Genomic DNA, 27,525 nt, shown 5'->3' on the forward strand with positions numbered 1-27,525 from the left:
CAAGGTACGACTTCTTGGCGCGGTGTACCGCCGCTTTTCCGTTCGGGAGGTCCCGCTCCAGGCTCTTCGGACCCTCCTGGCGTCCTCATTTGCGTCGGGAAGGGCGGCAGCGGCGCCCGGGTATGGCTTCGGCTGGCAGCGGCATGGAAGAGGTGCGAGTGTCGGTGCTGACCCCGCTCAAGCTGGTCGGGCTGGTGTGCATCTTCTTGGCGCTGTGTCTGGATCTGGGAGCTGTTCTGAGCCCGGCCTGGGTCACCGCGGACCACCAGTACTACCTGTCCCTGTGGGAGTCCTGCCGGAAACCCGCCAACCTGGATATCTGGCATTGCGAGTCCACTCTCGGCAGCGGTGAGCGCCCCCACCCCACCCCCGGTGCCGCGCCCCTTGCTCCCGCGTGGCCATCCAGGGCTCCTCTGCTGCCACCGCCTTTCTGGGAGCCACCTCCCCCACTTTCCTTCGCTCCCCTCCCTTCCTCCTTGCCCTACCTTCTCGGCCCTTGGACCCCAGGACCCTCTTGCTTGTGCCCCTCTCTCGAAGGGGTCCGGGTAGGCAAGACTCCAGAGACCTCCTACGCCCTCTACTCCTCCCTTGCTTATCCCTCCAGTTTTCGAGTAACACGTATGCTATTTTGGGCAATTGTTATCATTGAGGGCGAGAACCATGTGGCTGTGTAAAAGACGCAATGCCTTCCACACCCCCGTTAGAAAAGAAATGGGTAAAACGCTCCAAATCTGTGTGGGTTCTCTGTTCCAACCCTCTAAGAGAAATTTGCTCAAGTTTTCCTAAAGGCCCACATTTCCCCCTATTCTATTTCACTTTACCTGGTGTATTGGCTAGAAACCCTGACTAAGACAGCTGGCTTTTCCCGAGTGAATTTTCTTGTGTGTGTGTGTGTGTGTGTGTGTGTTTCCCCTTTAAATTTTGGGGAGGGATACCGAGAGTCAGGAGAGACTGATGAATTTTCTTTCCTTTTTTGGCGACACCGTTGTTGCTTCTGAGTTGCCTTTCTTTCACTCCCACAGTAAGAAACTCCCCTTTCTTCCACTCCGTTTTCTCTCAGCTAGTTACTCACAGTTGCCTGGAAAGTTGTGCTTCATTCAGCAAGCAGTGAAAATTGTGTGCGGATGGGAAACGGGGTAGAGTAGGCGGTAGCCATTGTGGCTACTAGCTCAAAGGGACTTTGTGGCTTTATTCTCTTCCTGACCCTCCAGTTTTTGTTGTTGTTGTTTGTTTTTGTTTTGTTTTGTTTTTAACCCCATTTCCAGAGTCGCATTCCTAAGAATTTGCCAACTTCCAATTTCTTGCTGAAAACTATTCCTACTTGAATTATGTTTCTTCAGCTGCTGGTGTGTGCACAGATTAAGGAATGTAAAAGGAAGGCTCTGCTGGGTGCTTTTTTTTTTTAATGCTGGCGCTCGGGCTAACACACACACACACACACACACACACGCACAAGCTCACACTCACATACTGACCTGAGAAACTCATTAAATCCCTTCTTGATAGTTTCAAGTCTTTTCTGAGACAATTTTTTTTAAGCTTTGCTGGAAACGTTTCAAGTTCTAATAAAGTTGAAATAGCACAAAGACCACAAAAAAAAAAAATCCGACTTTTCTTTGTCTTACGTTTTTTGTTATAGGAGAAATTAGTTCACTTGGTTAAATTCCTTCCAGAAATTTAATTTTGTGCTTACAAAGGCTTTTTCTTTGCTGTTACCTCAGAATACCTATTGAAGGCTTTCTTTGTTGATTGATTCATAGAGGAGAGGACTGGTTGGCAGCAGGAGGTCAACACTCAGGCTTTCTAATTCTTTCAGGATTAGTTGTTTACAACTGAAGATAAAATAAACCCACAAAACGCCTTTCTTTGGTAACCAGGGGATCCAAATAAACTTTGGAAAAAATATCTTTTCTTTCTTCCTTCAATAGAAATGGAAATTTATGTAGGAATGCCAGCTTCAGCAGATCTCCTTAGCAACGTGAATCTTTTGCCCCCTTCACTCTGTCTCCTGAAATAATAGCCCTCTGATTGCATAAAGACTTTTCAGATAGGTTGGAGAAACCAGCTTCAGCTCCCATTTGCTTTTTAGGCTATTATCCTTTTCTCTTGGCTTGGAATGTGGGGAATGGAGGAAAGGCAGCTTCAGTTTGTTTGCTAATCTTTCCTTAATTGCCTCCATACCCATTGATTTTAGCTACAAAGAAATTTGTAACTGGACCAAAAAAAAAAAAAGTAAAAGAACAAAAAAACCAAAGATTTCAGCTGGACAAATACGGAGACATAAGCTTAATGCAAATATGGTGTCCATAGGACTGTGGAAAGGGAAAATCAAAGGCCAGAACGCTTTCTGAGCACCCCCCACCCTGTACCCCAGCCTAGGCCCCTTATTCTATCTCCCTGTACTTCAACTTGGGTTCCTTGGCTTCAATTTGCTTGAAAAAAAATAGTTTTCTGCCCCTCTAAAAGATAACAAGATAGGTTACAAGTGAGGTGGTTTGGTTACAAGTTATGTGGAAGTTCTTGATTTTGTGTGTTAGCAGAAAAGTTGTGAAGGGAAGGGCCAAAACACAGAAAATTGCTATGGCCACTTAGAAAATGTGCTCCTAAAAATGTTATATGGGCTTGAAGCTTCTATCAAGCAGTGTTTTAAGACAAAGAGGGACACTAGGATCAGCTCAGGAATGCTGTTCTTGTCTGTTCCAATGGTGGGCAGCTTATTTAGTCTGTTCGCTGTACAGAGTAGCAGAGGGATAGGAGCAAAATGTCTTTCTGAAGATTTTTAAAGATTGACTTCATTCTCTCTGGAAAATCAATTACTTTGGGAAAACCCACCAAGGACAGTTTTACTTCGCCAGGATCTTCAGGGCTTAATTAAAAACCTTTGTTTTAATTAGTTCAAGAAGGAAAATTTCTGGAATGTTTTTCTTCTGAAAACAACATTCCCTACTTAGGCCCAGTTTGTACTGAAACTTTCCCCTAAGCCATGATTTCAAACTTGCATTTGAATTTTGGTACCAAATATGCCTCATTTGCTGTTGATAACTGGTTTTGTGGTTTTAAGCTAGTGCAGAGCCATGCCTCTTGTGTCCTGTTTTATTGAAGGTTGCGTCAGCACTTCTAGTATAAAGCAGTAATCTGGTTGTCAGTCAGCCAGAATGCTTTTCACTAGAGTCTCAATTCGCGATATGAAGGACAGCACTGGCATTATCTTTGCTTGTATGGTTTCTAGGAAGACAAATGGGAAAAGGGAGAATTGGCTGTCACTGATAGTTGGGTAGGGGAAGTTTGGAATATGCAGTAATCACATGGCTGCCTGCTCCAGAATTTTTTTCTAATGATGATTTTACCCGGGACATTGGTACAGCATTTTAATATGTCTTCAGTCCTATTTAAAAATTTTACAATGTTTAACCACTGCTTCCTGTTTAGTTTGATAACTTTTCCCCTAGGATACAATAGTTAGGGTTTCATAGCCATAGCAATTACAAGAGAATACAGGATTAAGGTTCCCTAAACTCCATATCAAGAAGTTGTGTAATTCCTAGGATGATTTTATGTTTCTGCTAAAAACAATTAATATGTAACTACTTCCCATGAAGCAGATGGCTTTTTACTGTCTGTTTTTTGACTCAGCAAAATAGAAAACATAGGTGACTCAATAAACAGGTTTAACTAAGAGTGATTTGGGCCTATAACAAGGGCGTGTTTTAACCATTTTTCTATCAACAAAACACTTGATCAAATAGTACCCTTTTCAAGGAATATTAATAGCATCATGGGTGCACTTCTCTAAGAATAAGCTACACTTGTAGCATGAGTTATTGGTAGTTTTGAAATGACAGGACACTATGTACTAAAACAGGTGAATATTATTATTTTCAGTTGACAGAAAGCTCTTTCAAGAGTGCTTATATGTAGCTCATGTTTTTAACTTCAGTATAAAAATTCCCTTTAAAAGGAATTTATGACTAAAACTATCTGAGGTGTAATTTAAGATAAATGGAACTGTCTGAACACCTGCAATTCCTAGAAATTCTAAGATACCGTGATTCCAAGTTCAGGTTCATGTCATCTTTGAATATTTTGAGATTACACCTTGATTTGGAAATGGAATTTCATCAGAAAATCTCACAATATGATTTGGTCCAGGAAGGTTTAGGTGCTCCCAGAGATGAGTTGACACTGATAAATGTGTTTACAAATAGCAAGCTGCCTACTTACTACAAGTATACCCCCTTCCAGTTTCTTTTATGAGAACATCATCAGGGAAAATGCACTAGTGGGTGGAAAAAGTACCAGCACTAGCTAGCACCTTAACTAATAAACCAAAGAAAACCCAGGATGAATTAAATCAAACTATTCATGATGATTTTTTCCTTTAAGGTCTTCTTGGATTTCAAATTCACTAAAGGATATTTTAATTTGTGGTCAAGAAGAATCCTTCTTTTGCTCAGACTCATGGAGAGATTATAGTCTCCAGGGAGTCCCCTAGTGGAGTCTATTGGCAACAAATGGGTTTTGATAGGAGTGTGAAAACTGGCAAATAAAACAAATGCTGGCATTGCAAAGCAACAAAACCACAACAAGCAAACAAAAACTTTTCTCAAGCAAAGGATCTTTCCTGTTGAAAAGAAATGAATTTCAAGATTTTGTTCATTTTGTTTATTAATTATACAGTTTAGAGAGACCAATAGCTAATATTTCTGGTTTCTATTAATGAAAGTGTTTGTAGGTATTTCAAAATAAGTCTCCACAATAATCTTCTGTATGGACTATGATAAATTATAGCATAATCTAGTGGTAGGACAAAGTGCTATTATGAAGAACACATGGGACTTCAGCTCCCTTCTGGCCAGAACTTGGCCACTCACTGATCAGCTTAGCATAGAAACTGTAAGGCTTCCTTCTGAACTTAACACCAGCCAGGGCTGGCATGTAGATTGTGTTTTTAGTAACGTGTACTGTGAGCTGTCCTCTGTATAATGTATTTTGTAATGTATTTTTCTCATCTACCAAAGGATGAATCAAATAAAGTTATTTAAATAGTTTGGCTCTCATAAACTTATTTAAAGAAAAAAAAAAAAAAGAAAATGTTCTTAACTTCTTCAGATGGCACGTCATGAAGTTTAAATACATGAAATATTGTTTTTCTTTCATATTATATCTTTAGAAAAGTAAGCTCAATGTTATTTTTCAATGCAAGTAATATTTCCTTTTACATTGGATAGTGAAATAATTGTTTTTGTATCAGAATTAAATATTGGTCTGAATTAAATATTGGTTACATAGCATTTAATAAAGCCCCTGGTAGATCATGGCCAGAGAACTATTATCTTAGTAGCTACATTTTAGTCAATAATATTAAAGGCCAAATACCTCACTTACTTCCAGTGTCATATTAATGTCTGTAATGTTTCACAGAATACTATGGACTTTCGTAAGTTTACAGGCTCTCAATTTGTGATAAGAGATGAGCATTTGCTCATTTCACTAGTTCAAAAAACCTAACTCTACCAACATTTAGTTGTATAAAATAGGCATACTGTGGAATACTGAAGGTAAGGAATGCACATAGAGCATAATGAGCCTAACTTGTCCATAACCCAGATATCTGTGGTCATAGCTGAGCATGACTTTTACAGTAAGGGACTGGGATATTAATTCTGTAGGATCCTGTTCTAAATCCTTTTGCTCAAGGGTTTGGCACTTTGATGGGAAAGATTGATAGGCTTGTCTTGCCTCCAGAGCACTTGCAGGCAGTCTTTTTAGCATGGGGATCTCAGGATAATTAGACTGGTTACCTACCAAGTGAGAATTTTAATTGAGCTATCTTCTCTGTGAACCAGCTGGGAAGTCTTCTAGCTAGCTTTCCTATTACATTATATTGGTTACACCTAGCCACATGGCTAGCTAAGATTTAAATGGAGAGTTGGACTCCACTTCTCAATGATATTCACTAATATTAAAGGCCAAATACCTCACTTACTCCCAGTGTCATATTAATGGCTGTGTAATGTTTCGAAGAATACTATGGACTTTCGTAAGTTTACCAGGCTCTCAGTTTGTGATAAGAGATGAACATTTGCTCATTTCACTAATTCAAAAAACTGACACAATCTAGTTATACATCTCCAAAATCTTTATTGCCTTTGAAGAGCAAAGAAAACTACTTATGTAGCTTTTGCACTTGATTTTTCTAATGCATATATAAATAACCCGTGGCTAGTATCCTAAATACTATCCTTAGCCAATACATGGCTTCAATGATTGGTCACTTCTAAGAATTTAGAATTTATTTGGGTAGGATGAGATGAGCATAAGAACATAAATGCAAATATGGGTGGGGAGCTAGATAGGTACATATAGATACAGCCATCTTTGCTCTTTGAGTTCATAGGACCAAAAATCAGGCCCATTAGAAATTGGTTTAAATATTTCATGTCAACGGCACTGACAGATGAATCTACCACTCTTCAGATTATTAGATCATCTCTCTTGAAAATTAGAGAAGGGCACTTTAACTTTTGCTGTTAGATTTATATTGGATTGGGGAAAACTAACTAGTAAATACTTGATTTTCTTTTCTTTTGGAATCTTTGCCACATAAACAACATATAACCCCACATATAAAGTGCAAATATATACAAGAATGAAGGACATTTGTGATCTCTCAAAGAACCAGGAAAACATATGTGGACCATTTTAGTTTGTCAGCATGATTACTAACTGTTGTGAAGTTTAAACTGATAATTTAAGGAGTCATTTCTGTACAGTGTCACAAACTTTGCATATAGACAGTCTTTTTGTTAAACTGTTTGTCTATTAGAAAAAAATGTAGGAAAAATAGAAGATGAAATCTCCTCAATTCTCTATTATTTGTATCAAAACAGGCACTAAACCTAAAATTCAACTTTTTTTTTTAACAAGAGAATTTCTTGATGCCATATTTAAGACTTCTAAACCAATAGTCACCAAAACATTGCTATAGTCTATTGAGAATAATACTGGGAGACTATTCCTAGCACCATCTCCATTTTCTTACTGTCTTAGAAAGCACCACTAAGTTGACCTCACTAATTCATTGAATAGCAAGGGGTAGATCCTTATCTGAACTTAGCCAGTAAGTCTTCTGTACTATGTAGGGAGACTAAGTGGTTGGTGAAACAAATGATACAATTTAAGCTAATGAAATAAGTTTAAAACTTGCTGAAAATGAAGCAGTAGAAGTTCTACCCTGGGAAGTGAGAAACAAAGAGCTTTCTGAGAGATTAGCTCATCTGTTTTATTCTCAAGTATTTACTCCTGCATTATATAATGTATGTGTGTGTCTATTTGAAGATCTTCCTTCTTTTTTAATGTTATTAGCTGTTTTATATGTTATTTTCAAAGCTTATAGTGGCTAGAAGGGTGTCCATTCTGTGGGTTTTCAGCTTCCAGCTTTTTCCAAAGAAACCCAGGTATTTTGTCTTTTTCAATTTTCTGTGCTTGTTTTTCAAGAGAGGGATTCTCTTTGTTGCTATGGCTATATTGGAACTTGCTCTGTAGCCTAGTCTGGCTTGGAACAGAGAGATCTGCCTGCTTCCCTGAGTGCTGCAATTAAAGGCTTGTCCCACCACAAGAGTCCTCTCCTCTCCTCTCCTCTCCTCTCTCTTTTTCCCTCTCTCCCCCTCCCCTTCCCTTCTCTCCTCCTTCTCTTCTCTTCTCTTCTCTTCTCTTCTCTTCTCTTCTCTTCTCTTCTCTTCTCTTCTCTTCTCTTCTCTTCCTCTCTCCCTCCTTCCTTCCTTTCTTTTTCTTTTGTTTCTCTTTTAAGAATTGAATGGAAAAAGCCTTCAGTTTACCAAACCTAATAAATCTTTGAACAAATACTCCTTAGTAGTTACTATTGAGAAGTAGCAGTGCTTGCTAGCTAATAGCATCATCAAATGCCAGTGAAAGTTTTCTCATACAGCACATGAAGATACAGCAGTCATTTGGCATGATGTTGGCTTTCTTTCTTTGTAAGTGCTAAAACATGCTTTAATACCAAGGCTCTTTGCTAAGCACTGTATATAACAGTTTTATTTGAGAGGAAACACCATATGTTACAGCACTCAGATTTTAAATTATATTTCCAGAGATTTCTAATATACAACTATGTGAACTAGCTAAGAGGTCCTTTTGTTAAAGAAAATGGATATCTATTTTTTTAAAACTAGTAAATAACAGCTTTAAGGGTTTGAATAAAATTGTCATGATTGAACATGAGGAATTCACCTGCTACTGAGAACATTTTTTTTTTTAAATATATTACCTTGGTGTTTTTAGTTCCTAATGATAGAAAGGAATTTACAATAATGAGTTATCTTTCAAAGTTGTCATCAACATAATTTAATTGAAAAGTTTTGTTATAAATATATCCTACAATTAAATTAAATTGGTCAGATACATTTGTTAGATAAGAGTGGGTGAAAGTACTCAAATTTATTTAGGTAGATTATGGAGAATTTGGGGAAAGCTTATGAGGAGTGAATAAAAATGATTTTTATTATTTGATCTACTGAGTGACTTTCACTAAAATTATGCATTTCATTTTAAATAATATAATTTCCTCCTATTAAAGATAAAAGATTAAAGATAAAAGATAAAGATTAAAGATAAAATAGAGGTGGGTACTAGTCAAAAAGATAAAAATAGAGGTGGGTACTAGTCAAATTTTATTGTGATTTTACAAGTTTGTAAAAATTTATATTTCAATTTCCAATGAGAATTTTAGAAAATGGTAAATAATTTATTATTATAGCAATATATTATATTAATACATTAAGTTGAATCATACATTATATTTAGAGAAATACTGTTCATTCAAACAATAGAACCATAATTTTAAAATAAAAGTGCATTTCTTTTTATTGTATCTACTTTTGTGAAATAGGAACAATTTTAAGTTCAGAGAGATATATAATTGAACTTAGCAAACAAAATAAACATGTATCCTCATTAAGATTTTCCTTTCTTGGAAATCATTAATGAATTTTGACTATGAATTTCCCTGTGTGAAGACAGTTCTCCAGCTGGTCAGTTGTACCATAGGCTATAGAATTTTCATAAAGTACTACTAACTTCTAACCAGTCTCACGTATTACACTGCTAAAAATAAGTCAGCACAATTCTGTAGAATACTAATGTATTTATAGACAATGGAAAGTCTGATGCTTGTGAGTAAAAATACCTTGAAAGAAGACTCAAATTTAGTTCCTGAACTGCATGTTAATAATATTGAACTTAATAGTATAATACAAGGGGCTTCCTGATTTTTGTTCTGTTACTGTGGAAGGAAATACTTAGTATGTATGCATTTTTGCTTGTTTACTTTTGCTTTTGTTTCTGTTAGGAAAAGTACACAGTTGTTTTAGGTTGTTGCTTCCCTAAGTTCAGTTCCAATGTCTCCAGTGTATTCCTTTATCATTTTTGCCCATATACTCTTGAGGGAATGTGATAAGTAATATGGCAATATTTCATTTTGTATGTTATCTGGCCATGTGAGCCCTCACCCATTTTATACACTAAGAATGTTAAGAATTGTATCAAGATTGATTATCACCTGTTCTCTCAGATCTTAGGAAAAGAAGTACAGATTTGCAATCAGCTACCCTAATATTAAAGAGAAGACTACAGTGTTTAAATCAGTGCCATAGGCCACTGATGTTCTATAGAACTGCTTTTTATATGTACTGTTCCACTACAGTATCACATCATAATTTACAGAAATTTGTAAAGTGAATACAGAACTATTACTCTCAGGGTTTTATACTTTATCTGACCCAGTTCTATGAGGTATTTAACTGGAAAGAAAAACGAAGATCAATATAGAGATTAACTGATAGTAAAAACTTAAAACATATGACTTTCTTTTTATAAGAAGTAGACCTGAAAATTACAAATGTTACTATCTTTTAATGTACCTTACAGACATTGACTGTAAGGTATCACTTTTTTTTTCTTTTTTCTTTTTTTAACTAAAATACTACTGAGGTAAAACTGAGTATTTTGGTCACTTGTTAGTGAATTCCTTTTATAATTGCTCGGATTTTGCATGCATTTGTGCTAAATCCAATTTTTAGATGTTGGTTGAGAAATAAATATTATAAACCCCAACCTGTTACTTTAATGACCTAAGTATACATAAATCCTTTATACTTTTGTTTTTAATTCTTGACATCATAGTATTGTTCCTAAAGAGAAAAGGGAAATGTTAACTACTTATCCATGACTTTAAGATCCCCTCTTAGCCTTGTCCTTTGGATTCGAGGCTTCTATTGGTACACAAAGCAAAAGCTCTGTTCTTAGCTCCAAAGGTTCAAACAGACACTTATAAAGCATACTGGACCTCCCTGATTATAGTAGCCCTTCATAATCATTGTTTATGCTGGTGAATTGAGTATTATCTGACTGGGAATGTAAAGTTTAAGTCCTAGGCAAACACTCAGCCTGAATGAATCCTTGCCAGTGGACATGATGACAATATTTAAAAACTTGGCACTCTCCACCAGGAATATAGTCTTGCTTTTCCAGTTCAAAGCCATGGCTTCTGGCCAGGACAGTGACAATCATGGCCCATTCCTAGTATCTCTTGGAAAATTAAATAGCTTTTCTGTTTGAGCTGTAACTCTGGTTGCAGACCAAAAGGAAGGGTAAGAGTATCACAGTAACGATGGTATTGTTTTTCCTTGTTGACTTTGAGTCTAGAGAGATGTTCTGCATTAGCCATAAAGCCATCACTAAAAATTAATACAGGCAATCTAGTAGAAAACCCAGAAGTGCCTCTGTTTATTTGCTTTTTAATGTCTTTCGTGGCCTGCAAGATGTTCCTTTCCTAGTTGCTAGTCTCTCTTAATCGTGTAGTTTTCCTGTGTCTACTACTGCATTTTTGCATTTTTTTTTTCTATATGAAAGGAAATACCATTGTTTGAGAACATTCAACCTTATGTGAAATTAGGAATTCTTATTTTGTTTTTTTTTTCTTCAGATTTGTATGAGTATCACTTGGTAATACAGATTTATTCCATTTAATTGTTATGTGATTTCAGTTGTTTGATTAGGCTTTGCTTAGGAGAAAAAGAATAACATTTGAAAATGAAATAGACCATAGTCATATAACAGTCCAAGACAAGGTAAAAACCATCCAACCAGCCTACCTCTTTTTTTTCTTTTTTCTTTAATGTTTTTACATTTATTTGGGGTGTGTCTGTGTGTGTGTGTGTGTTTTTCTGTGTCTCTGTATGCACAATTTTGTATAGCCAGTGTGCTTGGGGAGTAGGTGTATTTTCAATCAGATGTGATTCAGGGATTGAACTCCGGTCCTCAGGCCTGGCAGCATGTGCCTTTACTTGCTGAGCTATCTAGTTGGCCCACCATTCATTTCTGTAATATATTTTTATTAGCATCTGTTCATTTACTTGTTATGTGTGGCCACTTTTGCACTATGTCATAGTTAGGCAGGCACAACAGAGACCAATGCCCTCAAGGCTGAAAATATTGATTTGATTTTTTTTTTTTCAGAAAATTTACTGAGTGTTTTTCCTAGTTTGTCTTTACAAAATGCAAATAAATATGTGACTTGGGTCTTTGGAGCTATTAAAAAGTTAGATGATACTGGTCAAGACTATTTCTTGTCTGATTTTGAGTTAAAGTAAAAATAGTATAAATAGTGCCGTTTAACCTATGTTTTAGGAACATGGAAGAACTTAGCAGGAAAAACAGTAAGTTTGTATTGAGACTTTTAAGGAGGTGGCTATTTAGTTTTATCTTTATTCGAAGACAGCTAAAATTTCCCTTAAAGTGATAATTACTTTATAACAGTAATAATCCAACGAAAATTATCCATGATGTAGCTGTTTAAACATCAGGTGTTTTATTGATCTGTGAATGCAACAATGGATTTTGCTCTTTTCTTTTTTTTTTTTTTTCTATTTATTGTTTTGGTGTAATTGCACTGATTTTTTTTTTTTAATTCAGAAGTTTCAACTTACAAGCTTCCATTATGTCAAATAATGTACAATATATCAAGTTTTCCAAAGTAATTTAGAGGCTTCCAAGTACAAGGATTATTCTTTCGGCTTTTAAATTTAAAGCCACATGCTGTTGGAGAATAAAAATGCCATAATATAGCTATCCTTTTAACTTCTAGTTGAAAGCCAGATACACTTTTGTTTGAAGTTATATGGCTTTGTTACAAATAGATGCATTAAAATTGCTCTCTACTTTCTTGTGATTGCTCCTTATACTTTGAAATCTGTGGATCTGTTTTATGTATTTCTTTTCTGATGACTGTTCAGGTTCTAGTTGAAAGCTAGTGAAACATCCAGAGCTTTTTGGAGGTAAGGATGTGGAACAGGGTGTTCAAGAATCAATAGAAAAAGAATGACTTTAGGGTTTCTCTCATAAACCTGTCTCATATTTAAGCACTTGAGAAGCTTTGAAGGATAATTTCAGGGGCAAGCATCAAAGTATTATGGGTTATGGACTTTGAGCAGAATGCATTGCAGATGCAGTTTAGCAATTGATTAAAATCTATTTGCATTTCCTGTGCATACATTAAATTGAGCAGAAGAGGCATTTTGGGATTTTCATTCAAATTACTATGCTGTAGTGTGTCAATCCCTATTATATCCTTTATGTGATAGTTCCTGATCTATATGTATTTTATAAATTCATCTGTCTTTTTATTGACTGAAACATTCATCATTTTTCTGTTATACCATGGCTACATCTTTATAAGACATGGTAAACTGTCATCAGTGAGGGTTTTTTTTTTTTTCACTCAATCAAACATGCTAAGTGATCAATATAGCTTTACATGTTCTTGATTAAAGAAAGGAGCTAAGCAATCATTTAGAGTTTGTCTGACTCTCTGAAATTCCCTACTTCAGAAACCATTTTGGTGATGGTGATTTCAGACACATGAAATGAAAAAAAAAAAAAAAAACTATCAAACCTTTCTGATGGGAGTTGACTGGGAAATTGTTTTAGCAGTGAGGGAAAAGAATTTAAAAAACTGTTTTCTTGAAACATATAATAATGAGATGATTTTCAGAGACTTAAAGGAAAGGCACAGAATTGTTAATATCATTTATGAACAGATTAAACTAAATTAGTCATGGGACTAGATCTTGTCAGTAGCTCATGTAGTAAGAACGCTATTGACTAAGAAAAGGCAGAAGGGGAGTTTCTTGGTGATGAAAATATCTAAAATATACATCTGAATGGTGGTTATATACAATTTATCCTTGTCCTTATTTTCTATACTTAAAATTTGTTAACTTTATAGTTAAATGCAATTTTTAATCTTAATATTGAAAAAAAGTAGGTCATAGAGGTGGACACTCAATTTAACATTTGAAGATCCCATGTAAGAATTGTGGCAAAACTCTGGCCTAAAAACTGCTCTGAGCTTAGCAAAGAAACCATTTCTTAACAAGGACATTAATATTAATTTTTTTCACAAAACATTTCAAACCCCAGAGGATGCTTAGCATGAAAACAAATCACATCGAGAAGTGCTTCAAGGTGAAAGGTGCTGAGCAGAGTTCAGATGATTCTTTGGAGTCATTTTGCTTAAAAAACATCCTTTTCTTTTCTTTCTTTTTTTTTTTTTTTTTTTCTTTTCAGATTGGCAGATCGCTACTCTGGCTTTACTCCTGGGCGGTGCTGCCATCATTCTCATTGCATTCCTGGTGGGTTTGATTTCAATCTGTGTGGGATCACGAAGACGCTTCTACAGACCTGTTGCTGTCATGCTTTTTGCAGCAGGTAAATATATTCATTACATTCAAACCAGCATTAAAGATTCATGAACCTTTCTACCATTCTCCCACCTTATGCATCAGTGTGTGTTTGCTCCTTACATAAAAATTGAAAGGCATTTGTTATATTTTAAGGTAATTTGGCTGAAGGTTTATCTGAGTACCAGTTTTTAGCATGTTAAGCATTTCACAGAACACTGTCAATTTCTAAACTTCTTACTAAAGCATGAATAAATAAAACTTCTTGGGCTGCAAATTTCTTTAGCTTAGTAGTAGAGTGCATACATAGCATGACTTAAGCTCTAGGACAGGGCATGGAGACTAGATTCAATTCTCAGTAATGCAAAAATAAAGACACCAAATTAAAAAAACAAAAAACAAAAAAAAAACCAAAAATACCTTTCACAGGGCTGCTGGGCTATTGCTTTAGAAATTGTAGCAGATGTATTTATCAAATTTGTATTTTTTATTTTTTAATTTTTAAGGATCAGTTCTTCCCTATCTCAACACCTAGCCTCCTGTGTGATCTTAGGGCAATAGCTAGCAGTATTTTTTTTTTTTTAATTCTGAAATGAAACAAGGAAAAAAATTTTTTAAATATATACTCTTAAAAGCATACACATTTTGAAAAATAAGCACCCTTGTATGGAAAAAAAAAAAACATGACAGCTAATGTGAACTATCAAAGTTAATTGTATGAGGGCAGCTGGATGTCTACTACTTTAACAGCCATTATTCTGTGAAGCATATTTTAAATTGAAATCTCAAACAATGTAAACAAAAGACCAACAGCTGTGTTCAAAAGGGGGAGAAGCTTGTGGACTGTTACAAGCCCAGTTCATTATCTGATGTGAGTTGTAATTTTCATTTAGAAGAACATCCTTGAATATATTATTCATTTTGACTCTTAACTAAAATATCCTTGTGGTATCTTCAAAATTTCCTGTCAATCATATCTGATTTGAAGTCTGAAAAATAAGCCCCTGTGACTGTCAATAATGAAGACACTGACAGAACCATCTAGTCTGTTAGATGGAGTTTTAAAAGCTGTTTAAAGTTGGAAGAGATCAAATTTCTCAGGATTTAAAGGATAGAATGAGTTAAACACAAAACCCGAAGTGTTCTACTGCCCCCTGCTGCTTGTGTTCCATTGATAACAAAGAAGACTGATCACAGTGCAGACATCATGAAAGGGAAAATACAAAGGGCTGAACAATAATTTAGAAATATGTCTTATTCCCTTACTTAAATGACCTGCTCAAAATCAAGTAGTGACTGGCAGAGTTGGGACTACAATTGAGGACAGTGAATCTTAAACAAGTAGTTCATTCATTACTGACTTCCTCATACATCCATTCAACTATTTCTGGGATGTCTATTATGGACTAAACATTTTATTAGGACAGCTCTAAAACTGGTGGAAGTATAACCACAAAACTTCTTTTAGCAGACAACAAAAGTGTGACTACATAATATATTTTGAAGTGTTTGTAATACTATAGTATTATTGTTGCCACATGTAATAAGAGTCTCAGTTGGGAATGATACAGTAACAAATAAAAAGCACCCTTAAGATGTATCACTATTTGCTGGCTTATTTCTTGGTTCATTGATTTACCATTGGGTCTTTTCCTGTTTTAGAGTAGAACAATGTAGGTATTTTAATTAGGTGTAAGTTTGTCTTTGAAGATAGGACTTAAAAATAGAACAATGAGATAATAAGTTGAACTCTTTTTTAATAAACTGTTCCCCATAAAACACTATGTTATATGGCTTTAAAAAGTAGAATTGTTATCAGCCATTTTTAGAATAAAAATTTCTTATTGTAGAAGGGCATAGAGATACTCTAGTTATTTTTTTTTAATATTCAATGTTACTGTGAAAACCTAATTACTATTCCATTTAGCAGTTTAGTTACTGCCTAATGAAAACTGTAAAGATGTCCATTGCTGGCACCATCTAGAAATTTGTAGAAAACTAACTAGGAGTTTGTTTCCCCTTTTTTATCCTTAAAATATACATTTTGCCAAATATAGAAACATTTGTGAAAATGAGTCCTGATTATACAAAATATGATAGAATTTAGCAACATAAAGTTAAGAGGTTTGTCCAAAATAAAGTTTTTTATTTAGCTTTAGCTATTACATATTAGTAAATGCTAAAATAATGAGAGGAAACCCTGTAGCAAGATGCATATAGTGTCACTCCATGCACTAAGGCCTAAAATGGGCATTATACTGACAGCTACACTTTAAAAATGTGCATGTCCTCAGATTTAATATTTATCTCTTTGAAAATAATTATAGAAAATCTGTTTTGAAATAACCATTACCTTAATGTTACCTTTTCATATAAGGAAGATTAAACATACTTGTTATTTTATATTTCACAAAATGCCAATAAATCACTACATTTGATTGATTTTTTTTTGGAAAGCATTTTCATTGTACATAGTAATCAATTATTAATATGGATTTATGATATAAAAACTTGGAAAATCTGCATAACTGAAACTAAATGTACTGAAGTAGTTGGCTTACCTCACTTGTAATTTCAGTCATTCTTTAAATGCATATCTGAGAGCATTTCAGTTTTATTTATATTGGCATTTGTGAATATTGTAATTAGATCTGTTAACAAAATGTTTTCTTCATCAAATATCAACAAGCCTTGTACCACCAAGCAGTATTTGTCTCTCTTCATGTAGAGAATGAGATCTATCAAAGGAAATGTCTCTTTGCTTCTGCTGAGATGAACAGTACCTGTATTAAAAAATAGGCATACCAGTCTTCTGTGCTGGTTGATATTCATGGATACTCAAGAATAGTCCTTGAATGACTGGTAAACAACAACTACATTTAGTGGATAGTGTTGTGAGGGAAATCAAGCATGGAAACTACTGTATTTGATTCATGTGATATAACGTCTTTTTTTTCTCATTGAGGCTCAGAAAGAAACAGGTTTCAACTGACCCTAAAAGTTTTTGTTTGTTTGTCTTGAAATATTCTAAAAACAGCCAAACAGATCTTGTTTTTTGGTTTTTTTTTTTTTTATCATCTTTCTTCCTGAAACTCTTGACTTCATGGTGGGCTTGAAATTAACTTGAGCAGCTGCTAACAGAGCTAAAGGTAGCCATCATCACAGTTCATTTAAACCATTGCTTCAGTTTCCAAAACTTTCTTATCCTTTCTAAAAGTCAAGATTTAGATCCAGGTATTATCTCTAATAATACTGTTAATAGTAATAATTAACTGAACACCTGTCTGTGCCACACTTAAGCATATTCTATTTATGATACAACAGCCCTTATTGTTGAAGAACTAAATTTAGCATGGTTAATTAAGCTCCTCTCATCCCCAGTTATCCAAGTACTATGTTGGAGGGCCAGGGATTCTTTTTCCATTAATTTATTTATTCACTTTAAATTCCTATCACAGCGCCCCACTCCCACCTAACTTTCCTCAACATAGCTTTTTACCTTTTTTCACTTCTCCTCTGAGAAGGGTAAAGTACCTCCCACACCCTCCCAGGTATCACCACCACTCTGGCATATCAAGTCTCTGCAGGGTTAGGCACATCCTCTCCCACTGAGGCCAGCCAAGGCAGCCCAGTTGAGGAACAGATTCCACAGACAGGCAACAAATTTCGGGATAGCCCCACCCCCTTATGCACTCTAATTGAAGGTCATATGTTGGGGGCTAGGTCCAGCCTGTGTATAGAGAGCCAGGGTTTTCTATTCAGGGTATCTATATTACATGAAAGACGAAGATTTCTGAATCATCTTATAGGTTACCTGTCACATTAAAAAAAAAAAAAAATCCAAGAAGAAGAAGAAAGAAAGAAAGGATAAGAAGAGAAAAGGAAAAAAAGAAAAGACAGAAAAAATCAGCTTTGCATTTAGTTTTCAAACTAAAATTTTCCCTCTTCTGGCTATCCTAGAAACCTCTTTTTACTTTCTAAATTATTTACTGTAGTCTTTCTTTTATCTCTCCAATAGAGTCTATCCTGAAGATGCAGTTGTTCTATCTCACAGGAACAATACTCCTTTAGGAAGTCAGAAGCTTGAAATGTCATAAAGACCACAAACTGTCTTGTACTAAGCAACTGACCTGACTGAACTATAGCCGACTTTATCCTTTTTGGATAGCTGATAGTGATAGATGTGTTGAGATTCTGATACCTGCCATTCAACTTCCCTCACTAATGACTTAGTGAAATCAAAAAGATTGTCTCCTTGGATCTTCAGTGTCTGCTATTTTACTCTACTGATAATTAGAATGAGTGTTTTCTTTTGTCCTTCATGGATTTTGAATACAAATTAAAGAAAATATTTAATGTTTTGTAATTTAAAATTTGAGTGATATTGCACTAATTCATTATATTACTAAAGATGCTTCCTTTTTGTCATATCTGGAAGAAACCTCCTGTAAGTGATTATATGGAGTGATGGCTCTTTCCCTCATGATCTTGCAGCTAATTTTCATTTCTGAGTTTTCTCTGGTCCATGATTAGAAGCTTGTGTTTGCTACCTCTTGTCATCATCTTAAAAGATATTGTGAAAATGGGCAGTCATTTTAAATCTCTGTTTGACTAAAAATTAACTGAGATTACAAACTAAATGGATGTTCTGCTCACAGGTGTTTAGATACTATGTTACTTTCCATGTGTCAGTATGCTACTATACTTCTGTTAGTGTGTTTTACACTAATTTATTTTATACTTGTACTACTTTCTGAGTTATAAATTTAATTAATCGATAGCCCAACATTCCCTTTGTAGGAAAAATATTTTTATTATCCAAATTACAATTTCCTTTACATGCTATATTTAGGAACCTAGCTGGAAGACCTTCTACCTTTAAGTTGTCTCCAGAGTCTTCCCCTTGTTTGTTTACAGCATGAGAATTGCCTTAGTTGAGGCCACACTTTCTTGTTTTGTAAAAAATAATTATTTAGCTTATGTATGAGTACACTGTCTTTAGACACACCAGAAGAGGACATTGAATGCCATTATGAATGGTTACCATCCACCATGTTGATGCTGGGAATTGAACTCAGGATCTCTGGAAGAGCAGTCAATGCTCTTAACCACTGAGCCATCTCTCCAGCCCCTACAGTTGTTTCTCAAATGACACATTTCAGTGCCTAAATGTGGTCTTCTGTTTTATTTATTTATTTTCTGTTTTTTTCCCTTTTTTTCTGTTTTATTTTAAATTAGTAATTTCTAACTTAATTATGTGATTCTTTCCTTTCCTTTTTTCTAGAATCAAGATGATATTCCTTTCTTAATAGTTTCTTTACCATTCCAACCTTTATTTTTCACCTGTATCTTTTTCTCCCTTACCCCCACTGTCCAGGATGATACATGGACAAGTACTGATCTCTTAGGCCCTGTCTTTTCATCTTTTTAATTGTTCTTGTATACAAGTGTACTGATTCCACTTCTGAAGTAGGAATGTATTCTTTTCTCTTCCTGATTTGGTTCCCACAAAAGTAATCCTTAAGACAATGGACTCTAGGACAAACAATCCTATTGCAGAGTTAAAATAAGGACTACAGTGAGAAACCTAGAAAGTAAAAAGAGCTTCAAAGCACAGCCAGAAGAGAGAGGATTTTCAAATCCATTTTTCTGAGCCAGAAGCAGCTGGATTTTCTTCCTTATTAGAACAAGTTTCGAAACTGGTAGAAAGCACACACTTCAAGATGTCTCTCATTGGAAGCAATGGAAAGCTAGGGTATTTAAACATCAGTTTTTATGAGGTAGAGGCTTTATGAGGTAGAGGCTGTTGGTTTTGCTTAATGGACTTCAGCATTAATTTTCCAGAACTTGTCATCATTTTTCAGGTGAGCAAAATAAATTGAGTTACTAGAGGCAAAGAAATGCAAGTGGTAGCAATTGGAAATCTATTTGCTATGTGATAGAGTGCCAAGGATAAAAGTTTCTGGATGGGGCATTAGCAAGTTCTGTAACAGAAACAAATACCTCAACCAAACCACAGGAAGTACCCAAGACATTTTTCTTAAAATGTTAAAAAAAAAACATTCTCTTAGAAGAAATGTTGAATGTTTTTGTTGACAAACTTCTGATTCAAACTAAAATCAAAATAGTGGGTTTCATGTCTGTGATCTTGGGAGGCAGAGGTGTGAAAATCAGAAGTTCAAGATCAGCCTGTGCTGAAGTCAGAGGACTGATATAACTTCAAGACCAATTGGGCATACACATCACATCAAGTTCACTTTATCTTAAATCTAAGAAAGCAGATAAAACAAAACTAAAATCCACACAAAGGTTAGTAGCTTTAAGTTCCTCTCATATGTCTAGCCATGCAATTTCATAATCATATTTTTCATCACATCTGCAAAAGAAACAAAGAAAGAGAGAGAGAGAGAGAGAGAGAGAGAGAGAGAAAGAAAGAAAGAAAGAAAGAAAGAAAGAAAGAAAGAAAGAAAGAAAGAAAGAAAAAGAGAAAGAGAAAGAGAAAGAAGGGAATAAAGTAAATTCCAGCATTTAAAATTCTGAAATGCTCTGTAACTTTCCCAATGTTGTATCGGATGAAGGGCACAGAATACAGCAGACAATGCCCACTATTTTTATATTATATTTCATTGATTGGTGGTAAGATACAAATACAGCATGATGTCATTGTCCTGTACTGCAAATGTTGGTCCTTCTTCCCCCTTGCAGATATTTCTGAAAAGCAAAGAGGCATTTTTCTTTTACTATATATTTTATAAAATGGAGAGAAAAAACTGTTTGTCATTACAGGTTTATATTTTTCTTCAGTTTTTCTATTGCATGCATTTTTTTTTCTGTGGGTCCTGAAAGAATAACACAATTCAGAAAGCTAATTCATTTTAGGGTAATCTTTCATCTTGTTACAACACAAGAAATGTCTAAGCAACCGGTTCTACTAAGTTTCCCATTGAAGCCTTAATGGAATTGTATTTCCACTTGCCCTCTACCAGGAAATTATGTCATTACATTTTACAATAGGGTCTCAGATTTTGCTAAATGAAATACATTGAAATGAAGCTTTAGTGCAGCTTCGGTGAGTACCTTACTCAAGGGACTGGCTGCTTGCTTTTTGAATAAATTCAAGTTGGTTATTACTTCTTTGCTCAAATTCCTCTAGCAGCTACCTATAATGTACACTGGAGTACAAAACCCTAACTCTGGTCTCCAGGTTAAAAACCTAATCAGGAATTGATGCCTGATGGGTTTGTTTTGGGTTTTGTTTGGTTTATTTGGTTAACTTTTTACCTACCTTGTTATCTGAACCAGGCCTGCAGCATTGGCTTCTTCCTTATTTAATCCGTTTCTCCATCATGAATTTATCCCTGTCTGTTCCCTGGACACTCGTCCTGCTATGTTGACCTGTATCTCCATTCAGAATTCATGAATATGCTCCTATCAACTTCCCAGGAGGAAAAAAAAATCCTTTGTGAATGTAAAAAGCATCTCTCAGCTCTTTTTCTGGTCATTATTGGATCTTAGTAGTACTTGCTATTATATTCAGAGTAGACTGACTGATAGACTTGATGCTTTGTTTGTTTGTTTTTTGATACAGACTGCTTCTGTATGGTACAGTATGGCCTCCAGTATTCTCGTGCCTCAGCCTCCTCAGTTGCTGAATGGGATCATAGGCATGGACTAAATGGCCAACTTTCTAGTTTGTACTCATTTACTATTGAACTGTCCATAAATGAGAATAGTAGCTTTGATTCCCTTGTGATTAATAATGCTTTAAACTGTATATCTCAGAAACATGCCAGTATTCATTGAATGGATGAATTCATTAGATATATTTAAAAAATATGTAATCCACACCCCCATTTTAATTGTATCCTGGATACTTTTGCTATGATTTAGTAATGAGAGTAATAAGACAAGCCTTTAAAATGGGGGGAAAAACATGCTAGGTATCTAATGTTTTTTTTCTTTTGTTTTTGTTTCTTGTAATTGATTCATTAGCTTTATGACATTTAAAAGATGATCATTCCCTTTCACCAAGGTAGAAAGCTAACCATTTCTTTTTAATTAGTGCACATTATACCACTTAGTGGTTAGAAATAGATTAAGTGAGGTTATATAATTGTGCTGTAGGCAGAGGCTTAACTGATATAAAACTTTAAACCGAAAGGAAGGTGTGGTTTCTATTTTTGGTGTCAAGAGATTCTCCTTTTTCCTGTTTATCTACTCTCAGAGGTAATGTGGAAGAATGACAGGCAGTTGTAAGCCCAGTGGAATTGTGCAACCAAACAACTACATTTGGAATTCTATCTGGATCCAGATAGTCTTTGCTTTCTGGTTATTCTTACAGAAAGTATTGATTTTGAGGTACTATTCCCTTCATCATAACTTCACCAAAACCTCCTCAGTTTTATGCCAAAGGTAGATGATTACAATGTAGTCTTGCTAGGAGAGTTAATCATATAGGTAATGTGACTCTTAACAAAATTCAGAAGTGTTTAGGCACAAAAGTCTCAGAATGTGCTGAGAACATATGAGGATAGGTCTTAAAATCTGAAGTCCTTTTGTTCTATTTAAATTTAAGAAACCTCTCTCTCTCTCTCTCTCTCTCTCTCTCTCTCTGTGTGTGTGTGTGTGTGTGTTTGTCAACATACATATGTACATACACTGGATCAAAGTTTATTGTATTTGTTCATATTTTTGTCTGTGAATTTATGATCTTTTAATAAAAACTAAACAGTAATCATGTTTAACAAAAATTTTGTTTCTTAAGTCAGGGCTATTTTTAATTTTTTAAAGATACAAAAAGCAAATACTTTAGGGTTTAGAGATACTGGGTTTCTTTTGTAACTATAGCTTTGCCATTGTAATGTGAATAGCATATACCTGAATGAGCATGGCTGAGTAATTTTCAGCCCCATTTTATGTATATCTTTACCTGGATTTTAAATGGAAAACAATCACCTTTCTTGCATGTTAAAGCTAACATAATAGGCAAGTATGGAAAGTATAGCTCATACATTCTAATTAAATTATATAATAGTTGATCCAATAGGAAGCTACATATTTTAAATAGGTGACTTCATCTTCCGTGTAACACACAGTATAGTGACTCTCATATAAAAATACCCACAGGATATATGACACTCTAGTTTTAGATAGTTAAAAGAAACCTTCCCCTTCCTTCCCTTACTGATTAATGGGTTGTTTTCTTTTATTAAATATGACTCATCGTAGTTCTCTTTCATTCCTGAGTTAGAACTAAGAGCCAACTAAGAATTAAGATCTAAAGTTTGTCTCTGCTATAGTAGTCTTCTCGTCCTATCTTTTTTTTTCTTTTTTTTTTTTTTGGATCTCTATTCCTCATTCCTTCATTAATTCTTTTTTGAGTACCTGTGGGAAATATATGTGTATGCAAATATGTGTAAGATATACTAAAAGGATATAATTAGTTGTGGCTTTGTGGCAAAGATGACTTTTGAGTCTCTTAAAGATGAATGGTGTGGACTGTGAGAGGAAAAAGTGAAAGTAGTTTCTCATTAGAGTAATAGAAAAAAAGACATTAAGATTAGTCTTTCTAGAATATTGGCTGAGTCAGATGGTTGTGAACATCATTAAGTTATAGGTTGTTATAGGTTGCTCAGCTTTATCACTAAAAATGTTGAATTCTTCAGTTCCCTAAATTCAAAAATAAATAATGAGGGCTTAAGTCTGCATGGAGGCCACTCTTATTAACTCTATAGATATTATATGAAATACTTTAGTGTAAATAGTACTGTCATTAGTGATAAGTGTACATGTGTTTGCAGAGCAAGAATCACTTTGTATATTCATGAATTAATTTTTTAATAATTTCATTTTTGCTAATATCAACTACAAGTTATTAATAGGGCAATGAGTACTTAAGTAAATAAAGCTGTTAATATTTTAAAAGACAATATTTAGAATTAGAAGTGCTTTAATTTTTTGGCTTATACTTATTGTATTAAAAATTAACTCACTGTTTTGCTGTTTTATTTGCTATAAAATAACATCATAATTTTGTTTGCTTTTTCTTTTTCCAGTTGTTTTGCAGGTCTGCAGCCTGGTTCTTTATCCAATCAAGTTCATTGAAACTGTGAGCTTGAAAATTTACCACGAGTTCAATTGGGGTTATGGCCTGGCCTGGGGTGCAACTATATTTTCATTTGGGGGTGCCATTCTTTATTGCCTGAACCCTAAGAACTATGAAGACTACTACTAAAATCAAGTCTGAAAACAAACACACATATACATACACACAAAAAAAGCATACACTACACACACCACATTACACACAAACACACACACACACACCACATGAAAAAGAGAAACTAACCATCCAACAAAAGATTTGTGTTGACATCTTTTCTAACACTATTTTCTAAAACACTTATGGAGCCTCAAGCAGTTTGCTCAGTTGATTTAATATCCTTGCCTTTGGGTGTCAACATCATAACCAGCTTTTATATCCATTTTAGGGACCTGCACAAATTAAGAATGCTGATTAGATATAGGCATATGCTGCAAACTTCCAATATGCTTATGCCATTTCTCTTGACATGTGAAGGATCTGTATGACAGCAACCATTTTGAGAAGCTAGTTGGAATGAGAATTGCCAGAGTCTCTTATTGCCTGCAGGGAAACAGCTGCCTAAGCAACATGTAAAAGTTCCATTGCTCTGACAACATTTCTTCTGTTGGAGCCCTTATCACCTGTTTATACTGCACAGTGGCTATATTGGTTATTGGTTACTTTGCTTTGGAATTCGAAACTGCCATTTGGGCATCTAATGAGAATCCTAGATATAGCCATTTAATCCTACCTTTAACGCTGTTCTTTTTAATAGCAAATTATACTTTAGCAATTATCATCTCTTGGGAAGGAAGTCAATGTTTGGAGACATGTGTTTTTCATTCTGCAGTTAGAAAATTGAAGGTGTCTGCTTTCCCCTGGGGCAATCAGAAAGAAATGTGCATGAGTTGCTTTTGTACCCTTAAAATCCTTTAAAAATTTTGCAGCAAACAATTGTCCATATGTAACAAGCTTATTCTTCTACACCACAAGCCATTACCATACTGGTAATAAGTTGCTCATTAATAGTCCACATACATGTACCTATCATTCATATAATCAATACTTGCTCTAGTGAAGCAATTTGAACACTAACCTTGTATGCATCAACAGACTCAGTATTCACAGTTACTTACCATACAAAAGTTCATATACCTTAAAGCTTTTGCTCTGTGTTCTCTACTGATTCATTGGAAAGTATTAATAGACTTGCCTAAGAAGTAAAATTGAAATGTTGTTAATCTGAAATTTAATGATTCTTTTATAAGTATTGTAGTTCAAAAGAGAGTAGGAATTAGAATGATCACTTTGTGTAAAATTCATTAAAATACAAGGCTGCTATTTTTGCAAGTATTTTAAATGTCTTCATTTTAAAATAAAGGAATAGTGATAGATTTCTATAAATGTCTAAAAGTCTCAGTAGACGAGTAGTATTCCGTTGTTACCTGGTCCTCTGAAGTTAAATGATGGGCTAACTGATTTGTGCACACAAGTATGATGAATTTATGTTAGGGAAATTATTCACTGACTGTTCCAAGGGAAGAAAACATCAACAATAAGGAATAAGTTTGCAGTTGATCTTTACTGCAAACTTGTGTTAATTCTGTTTATTATACAAATCTGGATAGTTTAAGTATAAACCTATTTTTATATAAAATATACAATTCTGATAGGAAAGTTATAAATGATTATTTTTGTTAACAAAGACATTAAAGCAAGTTTGCTCTCATTTGACCCCCTTGAAGACAGAAACATTGGGGAAGAAAACATTAAAAATGCATCTATTTACTAATATATTATACAATCTACTAAGAACAAGACTGTGTCAATAGTATTTAATAATTTGCTTTACCTCCCAGAGCAGATTTCTGCTTTCAGCTTATCTTAAGAATGGTTGCCAAGAACAACTGTCTTTCCCTGACCTGAAAATGTTTTATTCAAATGTCAAAATAAATTGTGAATTTACTATGGAATCAAAGTAAATATGAATACCTTATTCATTCTTATTTTAGTGGTGATAGACAAACATTATTAAATGCATCTTAGAGATCAAACTTTATGAAAATGTATGATTCTATCAAGAATCATAAGGAACTGAATGGAAAATTTCCAGAAAGGTTTTAATATTATAGAATATTTTGAAGCCGCTTTCTTAAAATCAAAATCTGGGATAGGTTCTCTTATAAACTTCATTGCATATTGTGAGAACAGAATGAGGAATGTGATATTTGGATAGGGATTTCAGCTACAGACCACAGCCTCTTGTGAGAGGATCTCTTTATTCTTGAATAAGAGGAGATCAAAACTTTGGTGCTGGCATCAGTGAGGCTTGTTGAAGGATACAGTGTGCAATTAGACCAACATCAAGAATATTATAGAGGTTCCATTCTCTGTCCACATGGCAAGCCAAAAAGTGATAGGCTATGTTACAGGTTGAAGCACAGATATTTGTAATCTACTGAAAAAATAGATTCCTTCTGCAATTTTCTCCCTTCCCAGTTAAGGAGCCCTAAACTACATTTTTACCATATTTGGAACTTTTTCATTACTAAGAAAGCTTAGTACAGTGGGGAAATCATTTTTTCTTGTCCAAAGGAATATTGTGTCTATCTAAATAAACACAAGTGATAATTTCAGCTATAGTAGCATCATTTCTTCTAGCTTTAGGTTGGATTGGTGTTTTCTTAAACAGAGTTGTTAGTCATGAACCCATCCATGGTTAACTTAGAGAGATGATATACACACACAGAAACCCTAACAGTATTCAGCAGGGCTAGCTATTCAGATTTCTTGCACAAGTATTTAGCTTTTTGTAAGGTCAACATGTAAATTTTAAAGACAAATATAGAGAGACTTATGTGTTTGAAATATAAATGATATATATGGATTAGCATGTACCTGTATATTATTAAACATGCAGTGAACTGACTGGTAAGTGATTGTCTAATTGTATGGCTAGCAATGTAATTTATTCAGACTGTATTTTTGTACAGAGCAGCGCACACTAACCTATGCCTCTGTTTCCTCCTTAATGCCTAAAACTGTGCCTAGAAATTTCATCTGTCTTAAAGAAAATAAAATATATTCCATGCTGTTTTATGATATTAGTTTCTTTCCTGCTATTCTCTATTTATTATTTTTAAATATCTGACATGTTTACTACTTAAATATGAGTTTATGTTATCCTGGTTCTTTTTGTTTTATTTTATTTTATTTTATTTTATTTTATTTTCACGTAGAAGTCATCTGGGGAAATCTGTTTGTCACTCCAGTGATGCTTGAGTGTGCAGTCTCATTATCTGTTCTTCATTTAATGATTTTTGTAGTTGACCTAAAGTTATCTATGTGGAAAAAATTAAAAAAAAAAAAGTGGTTTCACTAACAGTGCTCTCACTTTGTGTCTTCTTTTTTGTGTAAACCTATTAGAGAAAAATTTCTAGATTGCATATCATGAGTTCATTTTCTATATTAAAATATATTTAAAAACTGCATAGTGCAACATGTGTATAGTTTTATTTTCAAATCATTAGTATTTATTGCATAAAGCAAAGGATTTCATAGTGACATCTTTGTTCAACTACAGCACTTTGACTCTATTGTCATGCTTTTTTCTTCTTAGTTCTTTCTCTTCCCAAATCACTGTTTTTTCTTTTAACTTTATTGTGGTGTGTGTGTGTGTTG

The 27,525-nt window shown here is 34.6% G+C and overlaps 1 protein-coding gene across 1 annotated transcript; it reads left to right on the forward strand.

Annotated features, from left to right (window-relative positions):
• Tmem47 (transmembrane protein 47) lies at nt 1-27,286 on the forward strand. The gene is made up of 3 exons (XM_021153686.2): nt 1-348; nt 13,648-13,788; nt 23,816-27,286. Exons 1-3 carry the CDS (start codon nt 123-125, stop codon nt 23,992-23,994), a joined length of 546 nt encoding a protein of 181 aa, XP_021009345.1. The 5' UTR covers nt 1-122; the 3' UTR covers nt 23,995-27,286.
• The last annotated feature ends 239 nt before the right edge of the window (nt 27,287-27,525 follow it).

Source organism: Mus caroli, chromosome X, assembly GCF_900094665.2.
Source record: "Mus caroli chromosome X, CAROLI_EIJ_v1.1, whole genome shotgun sequence".
Taxonomy (NCBI): domain Eukaryota; kingdom Metazoa; phylum Chordata; class Mammalia; order Rodentia; family Muridae; genus Mus; species Mus caroli.

What these genes read in the sequence shown, in the direction of transcription:
- Tmem47 (XM_021153686.2), top strand. Translation starts at nt 123, where the DNA reads ATGGCTTCGGCTGGCAGCGGCATGGAAGAGGTGCGAGTGTCGGTGCTG. An exon ending in CGAGTCCACTCTCGGCAGCG is followed by an intron (nt 349 to 13,647) that starts GTGAGCGCCCCC and finishes TTTTCTTTTCAG; the next exon opens with ATTGGCAGATCGCTACTCTG. An exon ending in TGTCATGCTTTTTGCAGCAG is followed by an intron (nt 13,789 to 23,815) that starts GTAAATATATTC and finishes TTCTTTTTCCAG; the next exon opens with TTGTTTTGCAGGTCTGCAGC.